Source organism: Dryobates pubescens, chromosome 26 (genome assembly GCF_014839835.1).
Source record: "Dryobates pubescens isolate bDryPub1 chromosome 26, bDryPub1.pri, whole genome shotgun sequence".
Lineage (NCBI taxonomy): Eukaryota > Metazoa > Chordata > Aves > Piciformes > Picidae > Dryobates > Dryobates pubescens.
The window spans coordinates 16,904,164-16,923,061 of record NC_071637.1 but is presented as its reverse complement, the minus strand read 5'-3'; the positions used below and the strand labels follow the sequence as shown (position 1 = coordinate 16,923,061).

General features: G+C 52.8%; 1 protein-coding gene across 2 annotated transcripts in view; it reads left to right on the top strand.

Annotated features, from left to right (window-relative positions):
- The first annotated feature begins 409 nt into the window (after window positions 1–409).
- Window positions 410–18,898, top strand: part of ZBTB46 (zinc finger and BTB domain containing 46) — a 54,763-nt gene continuing 36,274 nt past the window's right edge. The window contains exons 1-4 of one of the 2 annotated variants that reach the window (XM_054173630.1): window positions 410–818; window positions 993–1,174; window positions 8,238–8,365; window positions 10,500–10,638. In XM_054173630.1, coding sequence (XP_054029605.1) covers window positions 10,585–10,638 — 54 coding nt within the window. In that variant the 5' untranslated portion in view covers window positions 410–818; window positions 993–1,174; window positions 8,238–8,365; window positions 10,500–10,584. Of the gene's footprint in view, window positions 819–947; window positions 1,175–8,237; window positions 8,366–10,499; window positions 10,639–18,898 lie in introns of those variants that run through there. The other variant, XM_009901766.2, reaches the window with a different exon arrangement.

Below are 18,898 nucleotides of genomic sequence, written 5' to 3'. Positions count from 1 at the left end.
CACTCCCCCCGCGGCGCACGGGGGCAGGCAGTGGGCGGGACCGAGATGGGGTGGGCGGGGCCTAGTGCAGGCCAGTGCCCAATCAGCGGCAGCCGGCAGCAGAGACAGGGGGCGGGGAAAGTGCCAGCACGCGCGGCCCGGCTCCGCCCCCCCATGCCGCGGGCTCGCGCCTCGCGCGCCCGAGGGAGCAGCGGGAGCGCGCCCAGGCGGCCCCCCTCCTTCCCCCCCCGCGCTTCCCCCCCTCTCCGCTGGCTTCTTCCCCCCCTCCCCAACTCCTCCGCCCTCCTCCCCCCCCTTTCCCCTTCCCCTTCCCCTCCCCACCCGGGAGGAGAGGCACGGAGTGACCGACGGAGCCACAGCTCCGGCCGCTCCGAGACCCCGCTCTCCTCCATGGGGCCCAGGTAAGCGCGCCGCCTCTCACCCGTCCCCTCCTTCTCCCGCCTCCTTAGAGGCGAGCAGGGGAGGGGGTCGCCATGGCCGCCTGCCCGCCCCCTCCCCTCAGGCGGCAGCACCGGGCCGTCCCCATCCCCGCGGCTGCCTTCGGGCGAGGCGAGGCGGGCAGCGCTCCGGGGGCGGCGGGGACGCCCCCCCCCAGCTCCACTGCTCCGGCACCGCCGCCTCGTTTATTATCATCGTTATTATCACCCCCCACCCCCCTTCCCTCCTCTCCCCACCGCCCTGCTCCGCCCGGGGCTGAGCCCGCCGGCCGTGGCGGGGGGGAGCGGGGGCCGATCGCTCCCCTCCCTGCCCGCGGAGGGGGCACGGTGCCTTCTTTGGGACGCGATGGCTTATTTGGTGTGGGTGGATGGCTTAACTTGGTAAGTGGCAGGGTTTAACCCCCCTCCCCCGGCCCTCCCCTTGCTCCTCCGCCCGCCCCCCCCCTCCTTCCCCAACCCCCCCCCCCTCCGTTTCCCCCCCCCCCCCCCCCCCCCCCCCGTAACCTCCAAAAGGGGAATTTTCCAGCTGGTAATTTCTGCTGCGTCAACACCCAGCTCAAGGGAGAGGAGAAGAGACAAGGGGGCATTTTAACAGCAGCTCCACTTGCGAGGAGCCAAGCCTCAATCCCGGCTCCAGCATTAAAACCCTTTCCGCCCCCTAAAATCCAGCATCCGTGCAAGTTGGACCAAGAGTTTGTCAGGAGTGTGGTTCAAAACTGCTTGGAAAAAGGGATGAGGTAATAATACTGGTGAAGCATGTTGTATTTCTCTCTTTCTGCCTGTTTCTCTTTTCTCTTGCTCCCTCTCTTCTTTCTTTCTTTTTCCTTTCCCCCCTTTTTTCCCCGTTCCCCCCCCCCCCCCCCCCAAAGCCAGGCCTGTTTTGGGTTATTGTCTCCCCCTAAAGCCAGCCATAGATCGCCTGGCCTTGCCTCCATTTTAATTGCAGGCTGAAAGGAGGGAAGTGACCCTCTTCTTAAAAACAAACAAACAGCAACAACAACAAACCCCGCAACAAACCCCCCGAAAAAACCAGAGATAATAATAAACCCTCGCGAAAGGATTTTCCTGCGGTTCCTTCTGGTGGTGGGGGGGGATAGGAGAGGGTTTTCCTGAAGCTGTAACAAGTGCAAAAGTGTCTGGAAATGTTTTCTGTCGTGCTGGGAAACTCGTGAGGTGTCTGCCTCCCCCAGCAGAGAGCGGGGGTGAGGCTGTGGTGCAGGGGGAGAAGGAGAGGTGCGGGGAGAGGTGCTGGTGCGAGAGGAGGGCTTGTGCTGCTGGATTGCCTTTGTGTCTCTGTAAATAGACATGTCAGTTCCCAAAGTAATACAAGTAGTGTCTGATAACTCAATCCCCGATGACAAATAGAGACGGGAGCAGATTTTCAGGACTGTAACAGTGGGAGGATTTTCTCTCGTGAAAGAGAAGGGAGGAGGGGGGGGAAGCAGCAGCAGCAGCGTTGGTACCTCCTGAGGAGCTGCTGCTTATTGTGAAGCTGAGCGTCGTCGGGATGAAATCTGGGGAGATCAACCCAGATTTGATTTTCTTCTTCCACCTGACAGGGGCAAGATAAACAAAGGAGAGTTGTTTGGTGTGTGGTTGGTTGGTTGTTGTTGCTGTTGTTGGTTTTTTTAACAGCTCTTTAATGAATTCCTCATCCCTTTCATTTTATTTTGCAACCTCAATGATTCCTTTTGGCAGGCTCGCGGGGAGCCGGGATTATGATCAGCATTGTTTAAAGCCATGCTAATTAGGAGATGTGTTTAGCAAACAGCGGGGCTGGAGGACACCTGTACCAAAGTTGTGCTGTGCGTTTCTTCCTTGCAGCACTGCTAGCGTTTCCCGAGCACCGAGTGCCTGAAACGCAGATCCAGCTCTGGGCTCTTGAACTCGATCGAGTGTCTCTCACGAGCGTGGGCTCTCCGTGTGCCGAGAGCAGCCCTGCTGCGAAGGCTCGAGATGAAATTTCTCCCGAGGACGGAGGGTTTTGCCTTCTCCAGGTTGATTTCTTTGCTTCTTGCCGTGGGGATTAAAAGGAAAAGCTCCATTCTCCACCAGGAGTGAAGGGGGGGAAGAAAACCCCAACTCTTTTTGAGGCTTGCTGTGACTGGGTAACTCTTCCTCTTTCCTTAACACCTTGCTGAACACTTTATGCTTTTAGAGCATCTGTCAGCTGGAAATCAAATCTACCTTCCCCCCCCCCCAAAAATTCCCTCGAGGTTCTCTTGCTTTTTGTCAGGCTTTATGTTTTGAGATCCTTAGTGATGGGGGGAGAAAAGAAAGGGTGAAGTGTGTTACTAGTCCCAGTATTTTCAGCGTGTGGTGAGGAATTACTGCTTTAAAGTGGTTTGGGGGGAGCAGTGGGTAGAGGAGTCTGCTCTGGGAGCTTGGAAAATGGGATTTAAGGGAGCTCCCAGATGTGTGTCCCTGAAGGAAGAAAAAAGCCCAGACCAGGAGGCGGTTTGGTTTGTTGCTGGGAGAAATGTAAGTGAAAGAGAAAAGCAGCGAGAAAAGGAAGGGTTTGGGTTTTGATGCAGCCTGTCCAGGAGGGGGAAACTCGCTCCCAGCTAAACTTCTCTGCTGGTTGCTTTCATAGATTCTATCTTCACTGTGGTGTCACCGAGGCCGTTTTTAGCGCGGTACCAAACCCCCCCGGGGGCGTTGTGGGCATCCTGGCGCTGCTCTGCTGGTTGCCACCCTTGAAACGCTGCTTGGCTCTGGAGCGTGCCGGGGCTGAGCCGTGTCATGCACGACCTGTGCACAGGGCTCTTGGAGGCAGGGAGGAAAATGGGCCACTTGCTCCCCGTGGTCTTTGTTTTCTGGGACAGCAGTTTTTATGACTGGAAGTGCTGAGAGGAAAACCAGTTTAGGGGCACATCCCCCACCCCCCCCCCTTCCCCCACCCCCTTCCTCCCTGGCAGCCCTCTGTCGAAAGGGAGAATGCCTGGTGCTGGAAAGAGCTGTTCTTTGCTCTTCATAAGCCTGCTTTTCCTCCGGGAAACTGTTGTGCTGCTGGGAGCTCGAGCCTTTTCTTTTGGTCCTTGCTCTCCCACTTGTCTGCATTATTTATTATGTTATTTATTTATTTATTTATTTAAGAGAGATGTGTTTTTGAAGTTTCTAAGCAAAGTTTCCTGTCCTCCCAGCAGCAGGCTAGCACCCAATCCAAACTGGCTTGTTGCTTGCTTCCAGAGAAGAATTATTTCATAAACAGCTCAACCTTTCCCAGGACATTTTCCCCCTTCATGTCCTTGCTGCCTTTGCTGGCTGCTCCAGAGCCCTCTTAACGCTCTCCAGACATCCCCCTTGCCCCCCCAAACAAAAAAGCATTCACTGGGCTTTGCCTTGCTGCTGTGTGCTTAGTTTAATAGGCAAACAAAAGGGCAAAGAGGGCTTAGTTTGAGTCTTTGAAGAGCTACCTGCGGTGGTAATGGTTATCCCACATGGCCCTTCCCATTCCCAGGAGCTGGAGATCTGTTCCCGTTCCTGGCTGCCGGAGGTACCCCAGGAACTGCCCAGAGAGAGGCTTAAGGCTGTGCTCAGCTTTCCCCCTGGCTTGTGGGTGGCTGGGGCCTTTGGAAGCGTGTGGCTTCTACCTGTGCTTTGTGTGACATTTGAAACTGGCCATGTCTGGCCAGTGAAAGGCAGCCTGCTGGGGGCTGCCTGCAGCTAGCAGGGGTCACGTTCAGCCAGAGCACCGAGCACCTTCCCAGGCTGGGAGGCGTTTGCGGGGAGCGCTGCGCTCCTGCTCCTTGCCTAAGGACCTCCAGGAGTGATTTTAGCCTATTTTGGTCAAGAACAATTGAGAGTCAGGACTCCAGTGCTAAAATTTATTGCCTCAGAACATGATTTTGCTCCCTCATGAAGGCTTTTTCTTTCAGCAAGTGCTATGTTTGTGTTAGAGCCAGCCTTAAACACAGCCTTCTGTCGCTGGCTTCCTCAGTTCCCTTTAGATCCTTCAAGCAGGATGAGAAATCAAAGTGTGTTGCAGGGCTTCTTTCACTTGAGATGCAAGAGGAAAGCACCTCAGCGTCCCTAAAGAGGGTTGGTGCTGCCTTGGTGTGTTTGGATGCACGCAGATGTCCCATGTGGAGGGAGAACTGCTTGGGATTCAGTCCCCATCTTGTAGCTGTTGGGTGCTGATGGTGCTGAGGTTTACTTGGCTTTTCCAAAACATCTTCTGTTATACTGCAGAAAATCAGCCTTGTGTTTGTGGAGAGTAGGTGTGTTTGAGCACAAAGCAGTGTGCAGCCCTCACTGAGTTCCTGCAGGGTAAGGCGGAGGTCCCAGCCTCACGGCGGGTCTCTCTGCCCCTCACCAAGCCAGCTCTGGTGCAGGTAGTTCCTGAGCAGTCACTTCAACTTTCTTTCTTGCCCATACATTGAAGAAACAGCAGAGTGCTGCTGAAACAGTGGGGTTTCAGTAGCTCCTGAGTGCTGCTCGGGCAGGATGAGATCCTTGGCAGTAATTCTAATGGGATGGAAATGTGTTCCGCTCCCTGGTGTTCTGTTGCACCGAGGTAAGGCTGTCCCACCTGTGCTGGAGCTTTGACATGCAAGATGCTGAGCTACAGTTGAAGCTCACCCTTTATTGCCTTGATTTTTGGGGGCTGTGGCTCACTTTTCCCAGCCCACAGGCTGGTGATCCCTTCTGCCCTGTTACTCACTTGGCTCCTGTTTGCCCTCCGAAAGGAAAACGTTCTGCAGGTGGTGGTGGAAGCTGCTTGGCATTGGCTTGGGAGTAAAACAGGGGGGTGCTCCTGTCATGGAGGGAGGCAGCATGGTGTCAGAAATGTATTCCACCAACTTAGCTGTTTGTGTATGGATTAAAATAAACTTAGGAACAACAATGTCAGAGAGTTTTCCAGGAGCTTAGCTGCTTGAGAGCTCTGCCCAGAGAAGTCAGTGAGGTTTTACATGCTAGGGAATATGTTCAAACCTATCTACACTTCCACACCTAGTTACCTTAACTCATTGTTTCCTCACCGTGGTGTTGAACTAACTGCTTCTGCTGTTGCCCGCCTTGTGAAGAAAGCTCTGCAAGGAAGAGTTAATACTTCAACCAGCTTGCTCGTGTTGTGGAAAGAGTTAACCAGCAATTGGCTCCTTTTACAGTAACACACCATTGGAGGAAATGCCTTCACAGAGCGGGCTGGGTTGGAAGGGACCTGAAAGATCATCCAGTTCCAGCCCCACTGCCATAGGCAGGGACACCTCACACTAGCCCAGGTTGCTCAAGGCCTCATCCAGCCTGGCTTTGACCACTTCCAGGCTCGGAGCCTCCACAGCTTCTTTGGACAACCTGTTCCAGTGCCTCACCACCCTCACTGTAAAGGATTTCTTCCTCATGTCTCATCTAAATCCAGCTCCTTCCAGTTGGAAGCCATGACCTCTCAGCCTGTCACTCCCTGCCTTCCTACTAAGTCCCTCTCCAGCTCTCCTGGAGCCCCCTCCAAATACTGACCCCCTTCAAATACTGGAATTCCTGACTGGTGCTCAAACCATGCTCTGAAACAGAAGAATCAATGGTCTGTGTTAGCATTTAGGTGCTTAAAATACCCAAACCCAACTAATTTAAGTACTGATAAACAGAGTGGTTGGGAGACAGCTCTCCTGAAGTCCTGCCACTGTGGCATTGGGGAATGAGCTGGTGGCTAAATATAAAACTGGCTTGTTGACTTCCTTCACACCACTGAGTAATTCTTGTCTTGGCTTCTCTGCTTGTTTTACACTGGTTGATCAAATCTGGCTGATGAGATTGATGCTTAAAAGTAAAAAGAGGAACTTGCCCAAGGCACAAAGTGCTTGTGCTGGGAGCTACCCAGTGAGAGGGTTCAGCACTGGGTGATTTTGTTGCTATTTTCTTTTCACTCCCAGATTATTCCTAACTCCTGCAGAGTCTTTTCTGTCTCTTGGATGCTCCTTCTCTCAGTCCTTCCCACTGCTGTACCTCTCTCTGAAAATTACCTCATGGTTCTTCCCCCTCCTGTGGTTCCCACCCTTTTGATCTGCTGAGTTTGAGAATTTTAGCGAAGATCCCCTTGTTAAAAACCCCAAAACCAGTGAGAAAGTTTGGGGGAACTCACTCTGCAGGGCAGTTCTCAGTCTGATGTGAGGCCAGTTCTTGATCCTCTTTTTTTTTTCCATTGAAGGTGCTTTTTGTGTGGTGGCTAAGGATGCACAAAGGCAAAGTCTTTTTGGTTAAATTATTAGTGAGACTTTTAGGTGGAAGCTTAAGATCCTAGAATCCCAGCAGGGTGGGTCTGGAAGGGACCTCTGGAGCTCATCCAGCCCAGCCCCTGCTCCAGCAGGGCTCCCACAGCAGCCTGCCCAGGAGCACAGTGCCCAGGGGGGGTTGGAAGCTCTCCACACCAGGAGACTCCACAACCTCTCTGGGCAGCCTGCTCCAGGGCTCTGCTCCCTCACACCAAAGAAGTTTCTCCTTCTGTTCAGATGGAGGCTCCTGGGTTCCAGTTTGTGCCCATTGCTCCTTGTCCTGTCCCTGGGCACCTCTGAGCAGAGTCTGGCCTCAGCCTCTTGCCCCCCACAGCTCCTTCAGCTCTTGCTGAGCATTGCTCAGCTCCCCTCTGGGGCTGCTCTTCTGCAGGCTCTCAGCCTTGGCTCCTCACAGAGCTGCTCCAGGCCCCTCAGCAGCTTTGCTGGACTCTCTCCAGCAGCTCCCTGTCCCTCTTGAACAAGGGAGCCCAGACCTGGCCAAAGGCCACAACTGATGCTATCAGCAGACCTTGCAAGCCTGATACCCTCTCAAGTACTTTCTGTTCTGGTGCTGGTCAGCTCCTCCATGTTCTTGCTCCTTCTGCAAGGTGTGGCTAAGGTTGCAGTTGTGACCAGATGAGAGAGGGAGAACAGAGATCAAAACCAGGGAAATGATTATGTGCAGCTGTGTCTGTACCAGGATGGAGAGATGGGCAAGAGGGTAGAGTTGGAAATGAGGGGAAATGAGTAAGTGAAATGTAGAGGAAATGCAAAGGAGCATCTGGAGCTGGCAGCATGCTCCTCGTGCCCTGCTGGAAAGGTGCATCCTGTTGTACTGGCAGATTTCTGCCCACTGCAATGCTCTGGTTTGAGCTGCAGAGCATGGAGAAGAAAACTTTCCCTCTCTGTTGTGAGGTGTCTGTATCCCTTCCTGCACCTTTGGGGCTTTTCTTCTTTCAGAAGGTTTTAAGTTGTAAGAGAAGCAAAGTGCTTTGCTCAGCGCCTTTGGGCAGGCTGCTCTTTAATGTGAGGCTGCTGCTGGCTTTTGGAGGCTGTGACTTGATGGAGGTGGGTGGGAGCAGAGCTCAAACCTCTTCAGTATTGTGTGGGCACAGAATTTTTCTGTAGCCTTAGGCAAAGATTTTGGAGGGGAATCTGCGTGGCTGGTGGGGGGAGATGAATCCTAACCCCAGTTCAAGTGTGTGCAGGGCAGGTGTGGCAGGAGCATGAGCTGAGCTGATGATATTAATCAAGGCAATGGTTTTAAACTCCAAATGCTCTCAAACTCTTGGGTTCTTGCAGTAGCTTTTCCAGAGCACTACTGGAAGCCCAGTCAGAAGTTGTTAATAGCCTTAGAGTTTGTGTTGGTCTCAGGAAAGGTCTTTTGATGGTGTCTCTGTGCTAAGTGTTTAGCAAGTTCTGTCTGCTCAGTTCTAGAAGCCTGTTGGAGTAGTTCTGGTTGGAAGTGACAAACAGTGCTGTAAATGAGCAGTCCTTTTGTGGTGCTGCTGACACTGAAGGGTTTTGCATTCAGTGAAAATGTAGCTTTCTAATTTTTGCCTCCTGTTCCTTCCCTTCTCCCATGCAGGACACCTGATGATCCTTTTGGAGCTTGTTACCAGAGACCTTCCTCCTCTCTTCCTTAAGTCATGCAGCATCCAGCCCTGAAACATCCTGACTCTTCTTTTTGCTGACAGGAAGCATCCTCAAACATTGGTGAGTGCTCAGCATTTGAAGGTGCTTTTGCAGTGTGGGAAGGGGAGGAGGAGCTGGAGATGACATTGTCCTGAGAGCTCACAGTTGTGTGTAGAATCTGCCTCAGCATGGGTAAGAAGGGCTCCTGGAGACATTTTACCCAGCAGCAGAAGCTGAAGAAATCCCTCTGGCTGTTCTCCTGCTTCCTACCTTGTGGTAGGGCTGCCTCCATTAATCATGGTCACTTGGCTCTCATCTCTGCCATTAGAGGAGGGAAACAGGTGCAGAGCTTAAAGCAAGGAGTAAGAAACGCAGGGCAGTCAGAGCAGTGGCTCAGCTTCACCATTCTCACTGCTGTGGCTGTGGTGTGACTCAGGGACAGGTGTAAATGAGTCTGAGCAGCACCAGCCCCAGCTCTGGAGTGAAGAGATGTATTGTGCACTCTGCTAATGGAGTGCTTTCCCGTGGGTCTGTGCCTATCTGCCTCCCTCCCTCCCCCATTTTAACTGTCTAACCAAGAGGAATAAAAGGAGCTAGCCAAAACAATTGCTATGGAGAAGCAATCAGAAGCAGGGAAAGGCAAAGACTTGGCACTCTTGAAATAGAAATCAGACAACAGAGTCTGTGGGATTTGCTTCAAGTGGGTCAGGTTTGTTTGCAGGGTTCTCACAGTTCTGCTTGTTGCCATCAGAATGTTTGGATTTTCCTGATGACTTCATGTGTTTGTTAGCTGAGTTCCTTCAGCATGTGCAATGACATCAGGCTGTGCTGGAAAAGCTCCCCTCACTTCTGTCTTCTGATGGTTTCTTTCTCAATCTGTTACTACAGAAGGTCAGTCTTCCAATCAGAGCTATTGATTGATAGTTAATTAAGAGAGCTGAGCTGGGTGCTGTAGAAGGCTGAAATGCAGAGAAATCATAGAGTGGTTTGGGTGGGAAAGGACCTTGCAAGGTCACCCAGTCCAAGCCCCTGCAGTCCCCAGGGACATCCCCAACCACAGCAGGTTGCTCAGAGCCCCAAACAACCTGAGCTGCAGTGGTGCCAGGCATGGGGCAGCTCCCAGCTCTCTGGGCAGCCGTGGGCCAGGCTCTCCCCACCCTCAGTGTCAAACATTTCTCTCTTCTACTTTGCCTAAGTGCTTAGAGATACACAAGGGGCTGCAGTGTGTCCAGAGGGACAACAAAGCTGCTGGAAGGTCTAGAGCACAGGTCTTGTGAGGAGCAGCTGAGAGAGCTGGGGGAGTTCAGCCTGGAGAAAAGGAGGCTGAGGGGAGACCTTCTGGCTCTCTGCAGCTCCCTGAGAGGAGACTGGAGCCAGGTGGGGCTTGGGCTCTTCTCCCAAGGGACAGGACAAGAGGAAATGGCCTCAAGTTGCCCTGGGGAGGTTTAGGTTGGCCATGAGGAACAATTTCTTCCTCTTGAGGGCTGTCAAGGCCTGGCCCAGGCTGCCCAGGGCAGTGGTGGAGTCCCCATCCCTGGAAAGGTTTCAAAGCTGTGGTGCTGAGGGCCGTGGTTTGGTGGTGCCCTGGCAGTGCTGGGTCAAGGCTTGGACTTGATAACCTCAAAGGTCTTTTCCAGCCTAAGTGATTCTCTGATTGTGCATTTCACAGAGTTCTCACAATCCTTGGATTGTTTAGTCTTTTAACCTCAAATGCAAGTGTGCATTAAACACTTTGAAGGGGAAATTCCCTTCCAGATTCCCTTGCAGGCTTGCTTCTCCCCAGGAGCTGTGTTGGTAGCTGCTCACCCCTGGTGTCTGGTAGGTCAGGTGAGGTGACTTAGTGCCCTTCAGGCCACAAACCTCTCTTCAAAAAGCCATTAAAGTGAGAATGTTTTGAAAAGCTCCCAAACAGGAAACACTGTTGTTTGAAGGATCTGATTGAAGTTTTAGTAGCTAAAATTAGACTTTTTTTTCCCTTCCTTTTTCCCATGCTTTAAGTAACTCATTTCTTCCCTTACCAAAAAGCATAACCAGGCTTTAATCACCTGCAGCTCGCTGATGGGCCTCGAGTTAACCTTTGCTGGGGATCAGGAGCTCATAAGCAGAGGTTTTTTACACAGTGAGCTGGGAGGGAAAACTCCTCCAAATGCACCCCAGTTGCTCAGGGATTTGGTAGTGCAAGGCTCACACCTCCTGTTTGTGTTCTGTGCCACAGCTCTGCCGTTCCCCTCCAAGAGCTCAGCGCGGCGCTGTCGGAAGGTCGCAGGCACCGCACTACCTGTGCTGCCCTAGGGCTGTTGATGTCCTCAGCTGCTGTGGGAGGAACGCTAGACCTGGAACCCAGTTTGCTACTGGTAAGCAGGCTTGGTCTTGGAGCTTTTTTGTTGTTGTCATTTTTAACTGGAAGTTGGTGTTTTTCTCCTGCAAGCCCAGTGAAAAGCTCTTGGCTGCTCGTTGCGGAAGGCTGCTACAGCAGAGATGGCAGCTCGAGGAGGGCTGAGAAGGGGCTTGTTCTACAGCAAGACTGGCAGCTGCAGGCAGCTGAAAAGGGACTTTGGGTATGGGGTGACAGGACAAGGGGTGGTGGCTTCAGACTGCAGGAAGCTGGATTGATGTTAGGCATTAGGAGGAAACTCATTCCAGGGAGGGTGGTGAGGTGCTGGCACAGGTTGCCCAGGGAGGCTGTGGCTGTCCCCTCCCTGGAGGTGTCCAAGGCCAGGTTGAAAGAGGCCTTTGAGCAACCTGGGCTGGTGGGAGGTGTCCCTGCCCATGGCAGGAGATTTGAACTAGATGATTTTGAAGGTCCCTTCCACCCCAAACCCATTCTATGAATCTCTGAATGCTGCAGCAAAAGGTGCAACTAGAGGAGAGCTGAAAAGGGCCTTCCTGTATGGAGTCCAGGACAAGGGGTGATGGCTTCAAAGCTGCAAGCAGCTGGAGTGAGGTTAGGCATCAGGAAGAAACTCTTCCCCATGAGGGTGGGGAGACACTGGAACAGGTTGCCCAGGGAGGCTGTGGCTGCCTCCTTGAGCAACCTGGAGGTGTCCCTGCCCACGGCAGGAGGGTTGGAACTCGATGGTCTTTAAGGTCCCTTCCAACACAAACCATTCTGAGATTCTGTGATCTGTATTCCTTATTGTTTGGGGCTTTGGTTTTGTTTGTGTTATTTTTTCCCCCATCTATTTTTAGCTTTCCAGTCTCTAGTTTGTAATTGCTGCCTGCCCTCCTTCCACAGCCTGAAGGCTGACAGCTTTCCCTTAGCTTTCATTTCCAGGCCTGCTTTTCTCTGGGAGCTCTCCATGTGCTGTCAGTGCAGGTTAAGAAATGGATTGTTCTGAGGTACCCTCTGAATGCCTCCCTTTTGGTTGCACTGTTGTAGTGCCCAGCTTCTGCACACTGTAGCTGGCCCCACAGCTTCATGGGGGTGGTTTGAGAGCTCACAGGTCAAAGCCAAGTTGCTGGTTTAAAGCTCTGGAGTGGAGTGAAATGTTCAGCAACAGCTCCTTGTTAGTTTATGTTCTGCTTGGTGGAGCTGGATTCTGCTTGTGGTTTGTGTTTGGATTGTGGAAACAAAGCTCTGATGATGTGAGTGACTAGAAGTGTGTAGTGTTTTGCATGTCCTTATTCTTCTTGCTGGAATTGACCCTTTTTAGTTCCCAGGTCCCTTTGGATTTCTGCATTTTCATGGTAGAAGCAATTGTAAGCTGATGGTTGGGCTCTAAGTGTGCTGTGTTTCCTGACTAAGTCTATCCTGCTGTCCCTGCCCAGGGCAGGGGGGTTGCTCTTTAAGGTCCCTTCCAAGCCAAACCATTCTGTGAATGGTGACACACAGGTCTTGAATGTCTCTGAGGCCATCAACCACATCCCTGGGGAACCTCTTTGGAAGTTACAGAGGAGGGAATTTCAACCTGGTTTGAGATGAGAGCAGATTGAGATTGGAGGGGAGGAAGAAGTTGTGCCCCAGGAGGCTGCTGGAACACTGCAGCAGGTTGCCCAGGGAGGGAGCTGAGGCCCCATGGCTGGAGCTGTGCAAGGTGAGGCTGGAGAAGGCTGTGAGCAAGCTGCTGCAGGGGAGGATGTCCCTGCTGAGGGCAGGGGGTTGACCTTTGGAGGTCCTTTCCAACCCATTGTAGGATTCTGTGGCATGGATTTCTTCCTCAGGTACACTTCAGGAGGCTTGTGCTTGTAAAGCTCATGAGCAGGGGCTTCACATCCCTAAATACTCTGAGGCTGCTGCTTTTGCTTTCATTTTGGGGCAGCCTGGGTGCCCTCCTCAGTAGCTGAGGTCACACTGGGGATGTTTGTTGCTTCCTTTCAGCACAGGGATGGGAGGAACCCTCTTGGTTCCTCTGCTCCTCAGGGGTGTGCAAGTGAACCTCTCAGCCCCCAGGTCCTGTGCAGGAGGCACTCCAAGCCCAACCTCACCTCTGAGAGCAGCTTTGCGGAGGAATTCAAAAAATGTTGGAATGCCCTGGGAGTGGAGACAGGGCCAGGACACAGGGGAAGCAGAGGAGTGGGGGGTGTGTGTTGGGTTTCTGTACAATGAGCCATTGGAGGGAGTTTGACTTCTTCCTTAATCTGTTTTTACTTTCCTCTGAAGGCAGAGGAGGGGAGGAGGAAACAACACATTTTTGGTTAAATTCCAGTTGGCAAGTTCTCCCTGGGGAGCAGAGAGTGCCTGCTGGAGGAGTGCACTGAGTGAGTATTTTGGTACTCTCTGACTTGTGTCCTTCAGTCTGAAGAGAAGAAAATTCTACCAGGCTCAGTGTCATGTAATTGACATTTTTGCTTTGCTTGTATCCTGAGAGAGCCAAAAAACTAAACAAACAGCAACCCCCTCCCCCCCCAGACCCCTCCAGTCCTTTTCTTTTCCTGTTTTCCATCACTGTGGAGTTTATTTTTGTCCCCACTGCTTCCCCAGGGGCTGGGCTGCAGAGGCTTTCCTCTGTGTGCTCCATTCCTTCTTGGGGGTTTTTGTCAGGATTGAGCTTGGTGGGGCTGGAGAGGCAGCAGAGTTGTAGCCCAGGATGTGTCTGGTGTGAAGATGTTGGTCAGGAGTCCTGGGGATGTGTGCTGAGAGCTTGGCTTTGTGAGGGTTACTGCTTCCTCCTTAAAACCTTCCCAGCACTAGGTGGAAATCCTGTTCATGGCATCATGTGAACCAGGCTGTGCCCAGGTGGCCAAGAAGGCCTCCAGCATCCTGGCCTGGGTCATCAATGCTGTGGCCAGCAGGGCAGGGATTGTGCCTCTGTACTGGGCACTGGGGAGGCCACATCTCAAATCCTATGTTCAGTTTTGGGTCCCTCACTCCAAGAAGCACAGTGGGGGACTGGGGCAGGTCCAGGGAAGGGCAGGGAAGCTGGGGAAGGGTCTGGAGAACAGGGATGGAGAGGAGCAGCTGAGGGAGCTGGGGGGGTGTTGAGCCTGGGGAAGAGGAGGCTGGGGGGAGACCTTCTGGATCTCTGCAGCTCCCTGAAAGTAGGCTGGAGCCAGGTGGGGCTTGGGCTCTGCTCCCAAGGAACAAGAGAGATGACAAGAGGAAATGGCCTCAAGGTGCCCCAGGGGAGGTTCAGATTGGATTTCCTGCCCTTGAGGGCTGTCAAGGGCTGCCCCAGGCTGCCCAGGGCAGTGGTGCAGTCCCCATCCCTGGAGGGGTTTCAGAGCTGTGGTGCTGAGGGCCATGGGTTGGTGGTGCCCTGGCAGTGCTGGGGTAAGGGTTGGATTCTATGACTTGGAAGATCTTTTCCAGCCTGGATGAGCCTGATGCCTTGTTCAGGTGATACTTGCATGTTCTGATAGCACAAACCCAACGGTGCTCAGGGGTGCTATGTGCAGAAGCAGCTTTGTTCCAGCTAGGGTTAAAGATTCCATAAAGCAGAAATGTTTGCTTTAAAGCCAGGTTTGGGTAGCCTGAAGAGCATAAAAGCTGGGCTGCATCCTGCCAGAGTTTGCAGGACAGTGATTAGCAATCTGCTCATGGTTTGCTCTTTCTGCTGGGAACATGCCAGTGTGGGGTGTCCAGGGGCAGGTTTCTGGGAGCTGGTTGTGGAGGAGCAATGGAGTTGAGTGGCTGCCCTGACTGGGAATGAGTGCTGGAGAAGGCTGCTCTGCTGTGAGCTATGCTGTGGAAAACCTACAGAGGAGCTTTCAGGCTCCATTGGTTCCTTGGAGAGCTGTCTCCTGGCCATGTGCTGTCATCAGAGGGATTTTAGTGGGTGCTCAACTTTGAAGTCTTTCAGCCTTCCAAAAAGACCCAAGATGAAACAAAACAAACCCCAGATCATTGATCTTCAAGGTCTGTTTCCAAAAGGCTCTCCAGAGTCTGTTCCTCCTTTCCCAGCACTCTCATGGAAGTTGGAAGGGTGCTGCTTGTCTGAAGAAACACTTCTGCAACTTCTCAAACCCTGCCTGGATGTGTTCCTCTGTGACCTTCTCCAGGTGACCCTGCCTTGGCAGGGGGGTTGGACTGGATGACCAGAGATCCCTTCCAGCCCCTCCCATCCTGTGATTCTTTAGGGTCCCTTCCAACCCAAACCACTCTGTGAATCTGGAAGTGGAGATGAGCACTACCAGGAAAAGGGGAGAGGGAACCCAAAGATCAGGCCACAAACCAGCATGGAAAGAATGGGATCCATCAGAAAGCTGGGGACAGACTTTTGAGCAGGGCCTGTTGGGACAGGACAGAGGGGGATGGTTTGACCTCAGAGGGAGATTCATACTGGAGGGAAGGGAGAAATGGTTGAAGCTGGTGGGAGCCTGGCCCAGGTTGCTCAGACACATGGGAGATGGAACCATGCAGGTCAGGTTGGTTGGGGCTGTGAGCAGCCTGCTCTAGGTGCAGATCCCTGCTGAGTGCAGGGGGGTTGAAGAAGATGGCCTTGAGAGGTCCCTTCCACCCAAGCCATGCTGTGATTCCATTCTTTGCCACTTGTTGTCTTACACTGATCCTATTTTAGACTCTCAGGGATTTTCTGCCTTCTTGTCCAAAGTGTTCCTACCCATCCTCTGCTCTTGTCCCCAGTGTCCTTGCAGATGTGGGCAAGTAAGACACAGGGACTGCAGGATCTTAGTGTAAGGACAAACTTCTCTTCATCCAAGGCTTGCCTGCAGGGTATCTTCTGTCAGGAGCTTGGTGGGTGGGAGGGAGGCCAGGGAGGAACCTCACAGAGATATTTTTGTCTGTGTGCATTCAGTAAAAATCCCTTGATAGGAAATCAAGCCAGAGAAAAGCTGTTTCCTAAAGAGGCTCCCAAGTGCTTCACCCTTGAGAAGCAGCAGATCAGTCAGTGCCTGAACCCCAGGCTGGTGCAGCCTAACCCAAAGGTGGCAAAAGACAGATTTTCCTTGGGCTTTCTGCCCTAAACATCTTACACAAAGGACAAGGTGAGTCTAAAGCAGATTGTTCTGACAGTGAGGGGGCATCCAACCCACCTAACCATGCTGAATACATTCTTGAGGCAGTAGAGAAACCAAATCTCAGGGAATCAGTGAAAAATACTCAGGAGGAAAGGCTGTTGTGGGGTGAAGACCTTGACAGATGCTCTTCATCCTTCTCTGGGTGAAGCTGAGGAGGAGAAAATGACCTTTGCAGGAGGTATTTTTGGATTGGCTTTGGTTGGGGTTCCCCACCCTGCCCCTGAGCAATTGCAGGGAACTGGCTTGGAGTATGGATTTTTGACCACAGTCACAGAATGTGAGGGGGTGGAAGGGACCTCGAAAGATCCAGAGCAGGATCACCCAGAGCAGGTCACACAGCAGCACATCCAGGCAGGTTTTGGATGCCTCCAGAGAAGGAGACTCCACAACCTCTCCAGGCAGCCTGCTCCAGGGCTCCAGCAGCCTCACAGCCAAGGAACAGCTGAAGGAAAGGGCACATCTGAAGCCTTCTGCTGGCCTCACCATTGTTTGCTGTGAGGTTTCCCTGCATCTTGCCCTGAGTGCCGTGGATGTGGCAGCTGTTGGAGGCAGGATTGGTGATGGACGACTGGCTTGATCCGGTGTGGCAATTCACATGTCCTGAGGGGGCCATGCTGACTCTTCAGCTCCTAAAAGTAGATGCTGCAGTGGCTTCTGGAGTGAAGACAAAACTGAGCTGTCATCTGCCTTAGGAGGTGGCTCTCTGAGAGATGAAGATGTTGGGAAGTGGTGGCAGCCACCTTCAGAGCCTGGGCTGCAGAGCTGCTGTGCTGGCTGCTTCCTTCACAATCTTTTCAGGCCAAACACATTGGCAACATTGAATTATTTCTTTTTCTTTCTGACTGATTCTTGATTTGCCTTCTAGTTTAATTTTTGAGCTGAAGATGCCTTCTGTGTGAGTTTGGTGGAGGCCTGGGGCAGGTGCCAGTGGCAGCATTGCTCAGGCAGCGCAGGGCTGCGCTCTTACTGACCTCTTCCAGTTCCGACACACAGGAAAGATTGGCTGCATGGTGTGTGCTCTGCTTGGCTCTGTGGAGAAGCCACGTGTGTCTGAGCTAGCAGAGCCTCAGCTCAGCCTGCTGGTGGCACAGGAAGGTGGTCCTTCCTCTCTGGAGGGAAGCAAATGCTGCTCAATGATCAGGAACCAGCTGGTCTCACAAACCAGCGTTTCTGACACTGCTGAAGAGAGCCCTGCAGAAGCTCATGGAGTCAGTCTTGCATAACTTGAACTTCTGACTGATCAGTTGGCTCTGCAGAAGAAAGATCCCTGTGTGCCCTATGTTCTGTGAGCAGAGAGGTTGTTTCCTACCCAGTGGTGTTGGCTGAACCTTAGCTGTTTTGCTCCTGTGGATGATAATAATAGCATGAACTAGGAGAAGAGAAACCCACTTGCATGTCTCATTCCTTACTCATGGCTGTCCTAGGGCTGCCCACTGCTGTGAGCAGACTTGAACAGATGGGACTGAATCTGTGTTTGCACTGCATGTATGTGAGGAAATTGCTTCAGGCTCACATCAGCCTCCTCTCTGAGAGTGCTCGTGCTTAGCCATGTGGGCTTGGAAGCCAGGGGACCTCAGGAATAGAGTGATGTTTGCTTCCAGCAGCAGCCAGCTGTAGCTTCAGTCCAGGGTTGTGATGTGTGAGCCTGCCCACGGTAGCACTGGGAAGCTGGTCTCATCAGCAGAGAGCAATGTCACAGCTGTATGTTGACATACAGAATCATGGAGGTTGGAAAAGACCTTGAAGCTCATCCAGACCAGGCATTAACCCAGCATGGGGACCCACAGCTCTGGTTTACAGCTGGAAGTTCTGTTGGAGCTAACTCAAGTTTTTGAGGGAAAGAAGTAAGACATCCTCCAGGTCGTGTGGCAGCTTGCTGCCCTTAGTCATTTGGGCCATTACACCACAGTGACATGGCAGAGAGACCTTGATAGGGAGTTCCAAGCCGGTGGAGTAAGCTAGGTGGAAGTGGCAGGGATGAATGCCCAGGGATTTGCAAAGCCCTGGCAGCAAAGGCAAGTAAGGAGTTGCAAAGGTAGTGACTGCTGAGGTGTGGTGTGGTGGAGAGTGCTTCATGAAGGCAGTTCTGGTGCTTCCTGCATCCATCCTTAACACCTGGGGCGTGGGGAGCTTGAAGCTGTCTCACTTGAGAGGCAGAATGTGTGGATGATCATAGAATCCTAGAATGGCTTAGGTTGGAAGGGGCCTCAGAGATCATCTACTCCACCCCCCTGCCATGGCCCAGCCTCTCAGCTAGACTTGGTTGCTGAAGGCCTCATCCAGCCAGGCCTTGAACACCCCCAGGGAGGAGGCATCCACAGCCTCCCTGGGCAGCCTGTGCCAGTGTCTCAGCACCCTGGTACAGAGGAACTTCCAACCTACCAAACCATTCTCTGACTTGCCAGAGTTGTGGGTTGTGCTCATAAGTAGTTCAGCTTCAAATGACCTCAATTTCATCATCCTCCTCTCTTGCCAGTTCAGTTTGGGTGGGGACTTCATAATTTGATCATCCCTGGGGCTTGGATTTGCCTATTGCTCTCCCGACTTGCAAGCAGCATTTCGAGCCCCTCACCAGCAGTCTGGCAAGGGGAACAGCTGGTTGCAGTTGGCTTCTGCTGTTGGAGGACCTCAGCTCTTCAGCCTGCTGCACATGGTGCTTGTTCCCTTGGGGCAGTGGGGTTGCAAAGTGCTCTTCCCACAGTTTGTCTGGGTCAGAGTGGTTTGAAACCCCAGCTTCCCCCGCCCCAAACGCTGCACACCGGCAGCTGCTGACTTAAACCAGGTTGTTCCTAGGAGGCTGTAGCAATGTGAAGGTTCTCTGGGATGCTGGGGAGCCCCTGGAGGGTTGGAGCTTTGAATCTAGCCCCTTCTGATGGACATTATTGGAAGTCTGGTGAAAAAGAAGCTGCCTTGGGTGACCTGCACGTGGCCTTCCTAGGCAGCGGTTGTACTCGTGGGAATCTTCCCAGGTGAAGCTGGCACTTGGAATCCTAGAATGGAAGGGGCTGGGAGTGATCTCTGGAGGTCATTCACCCAGGGCAGGTCACTCAGGAAGGCATCCAGGTGGGTTTTGAAAGGCTCCAGAGAAGGAGACTCCACAACCTCTCTGGGCAGCCTGCTGCAGGGCTCCAGCACCTTCACACCAAACAACTTTCTCCTCATGTTGAGGTGGAACCTCCTGGGCTCTAGTTTGTACCC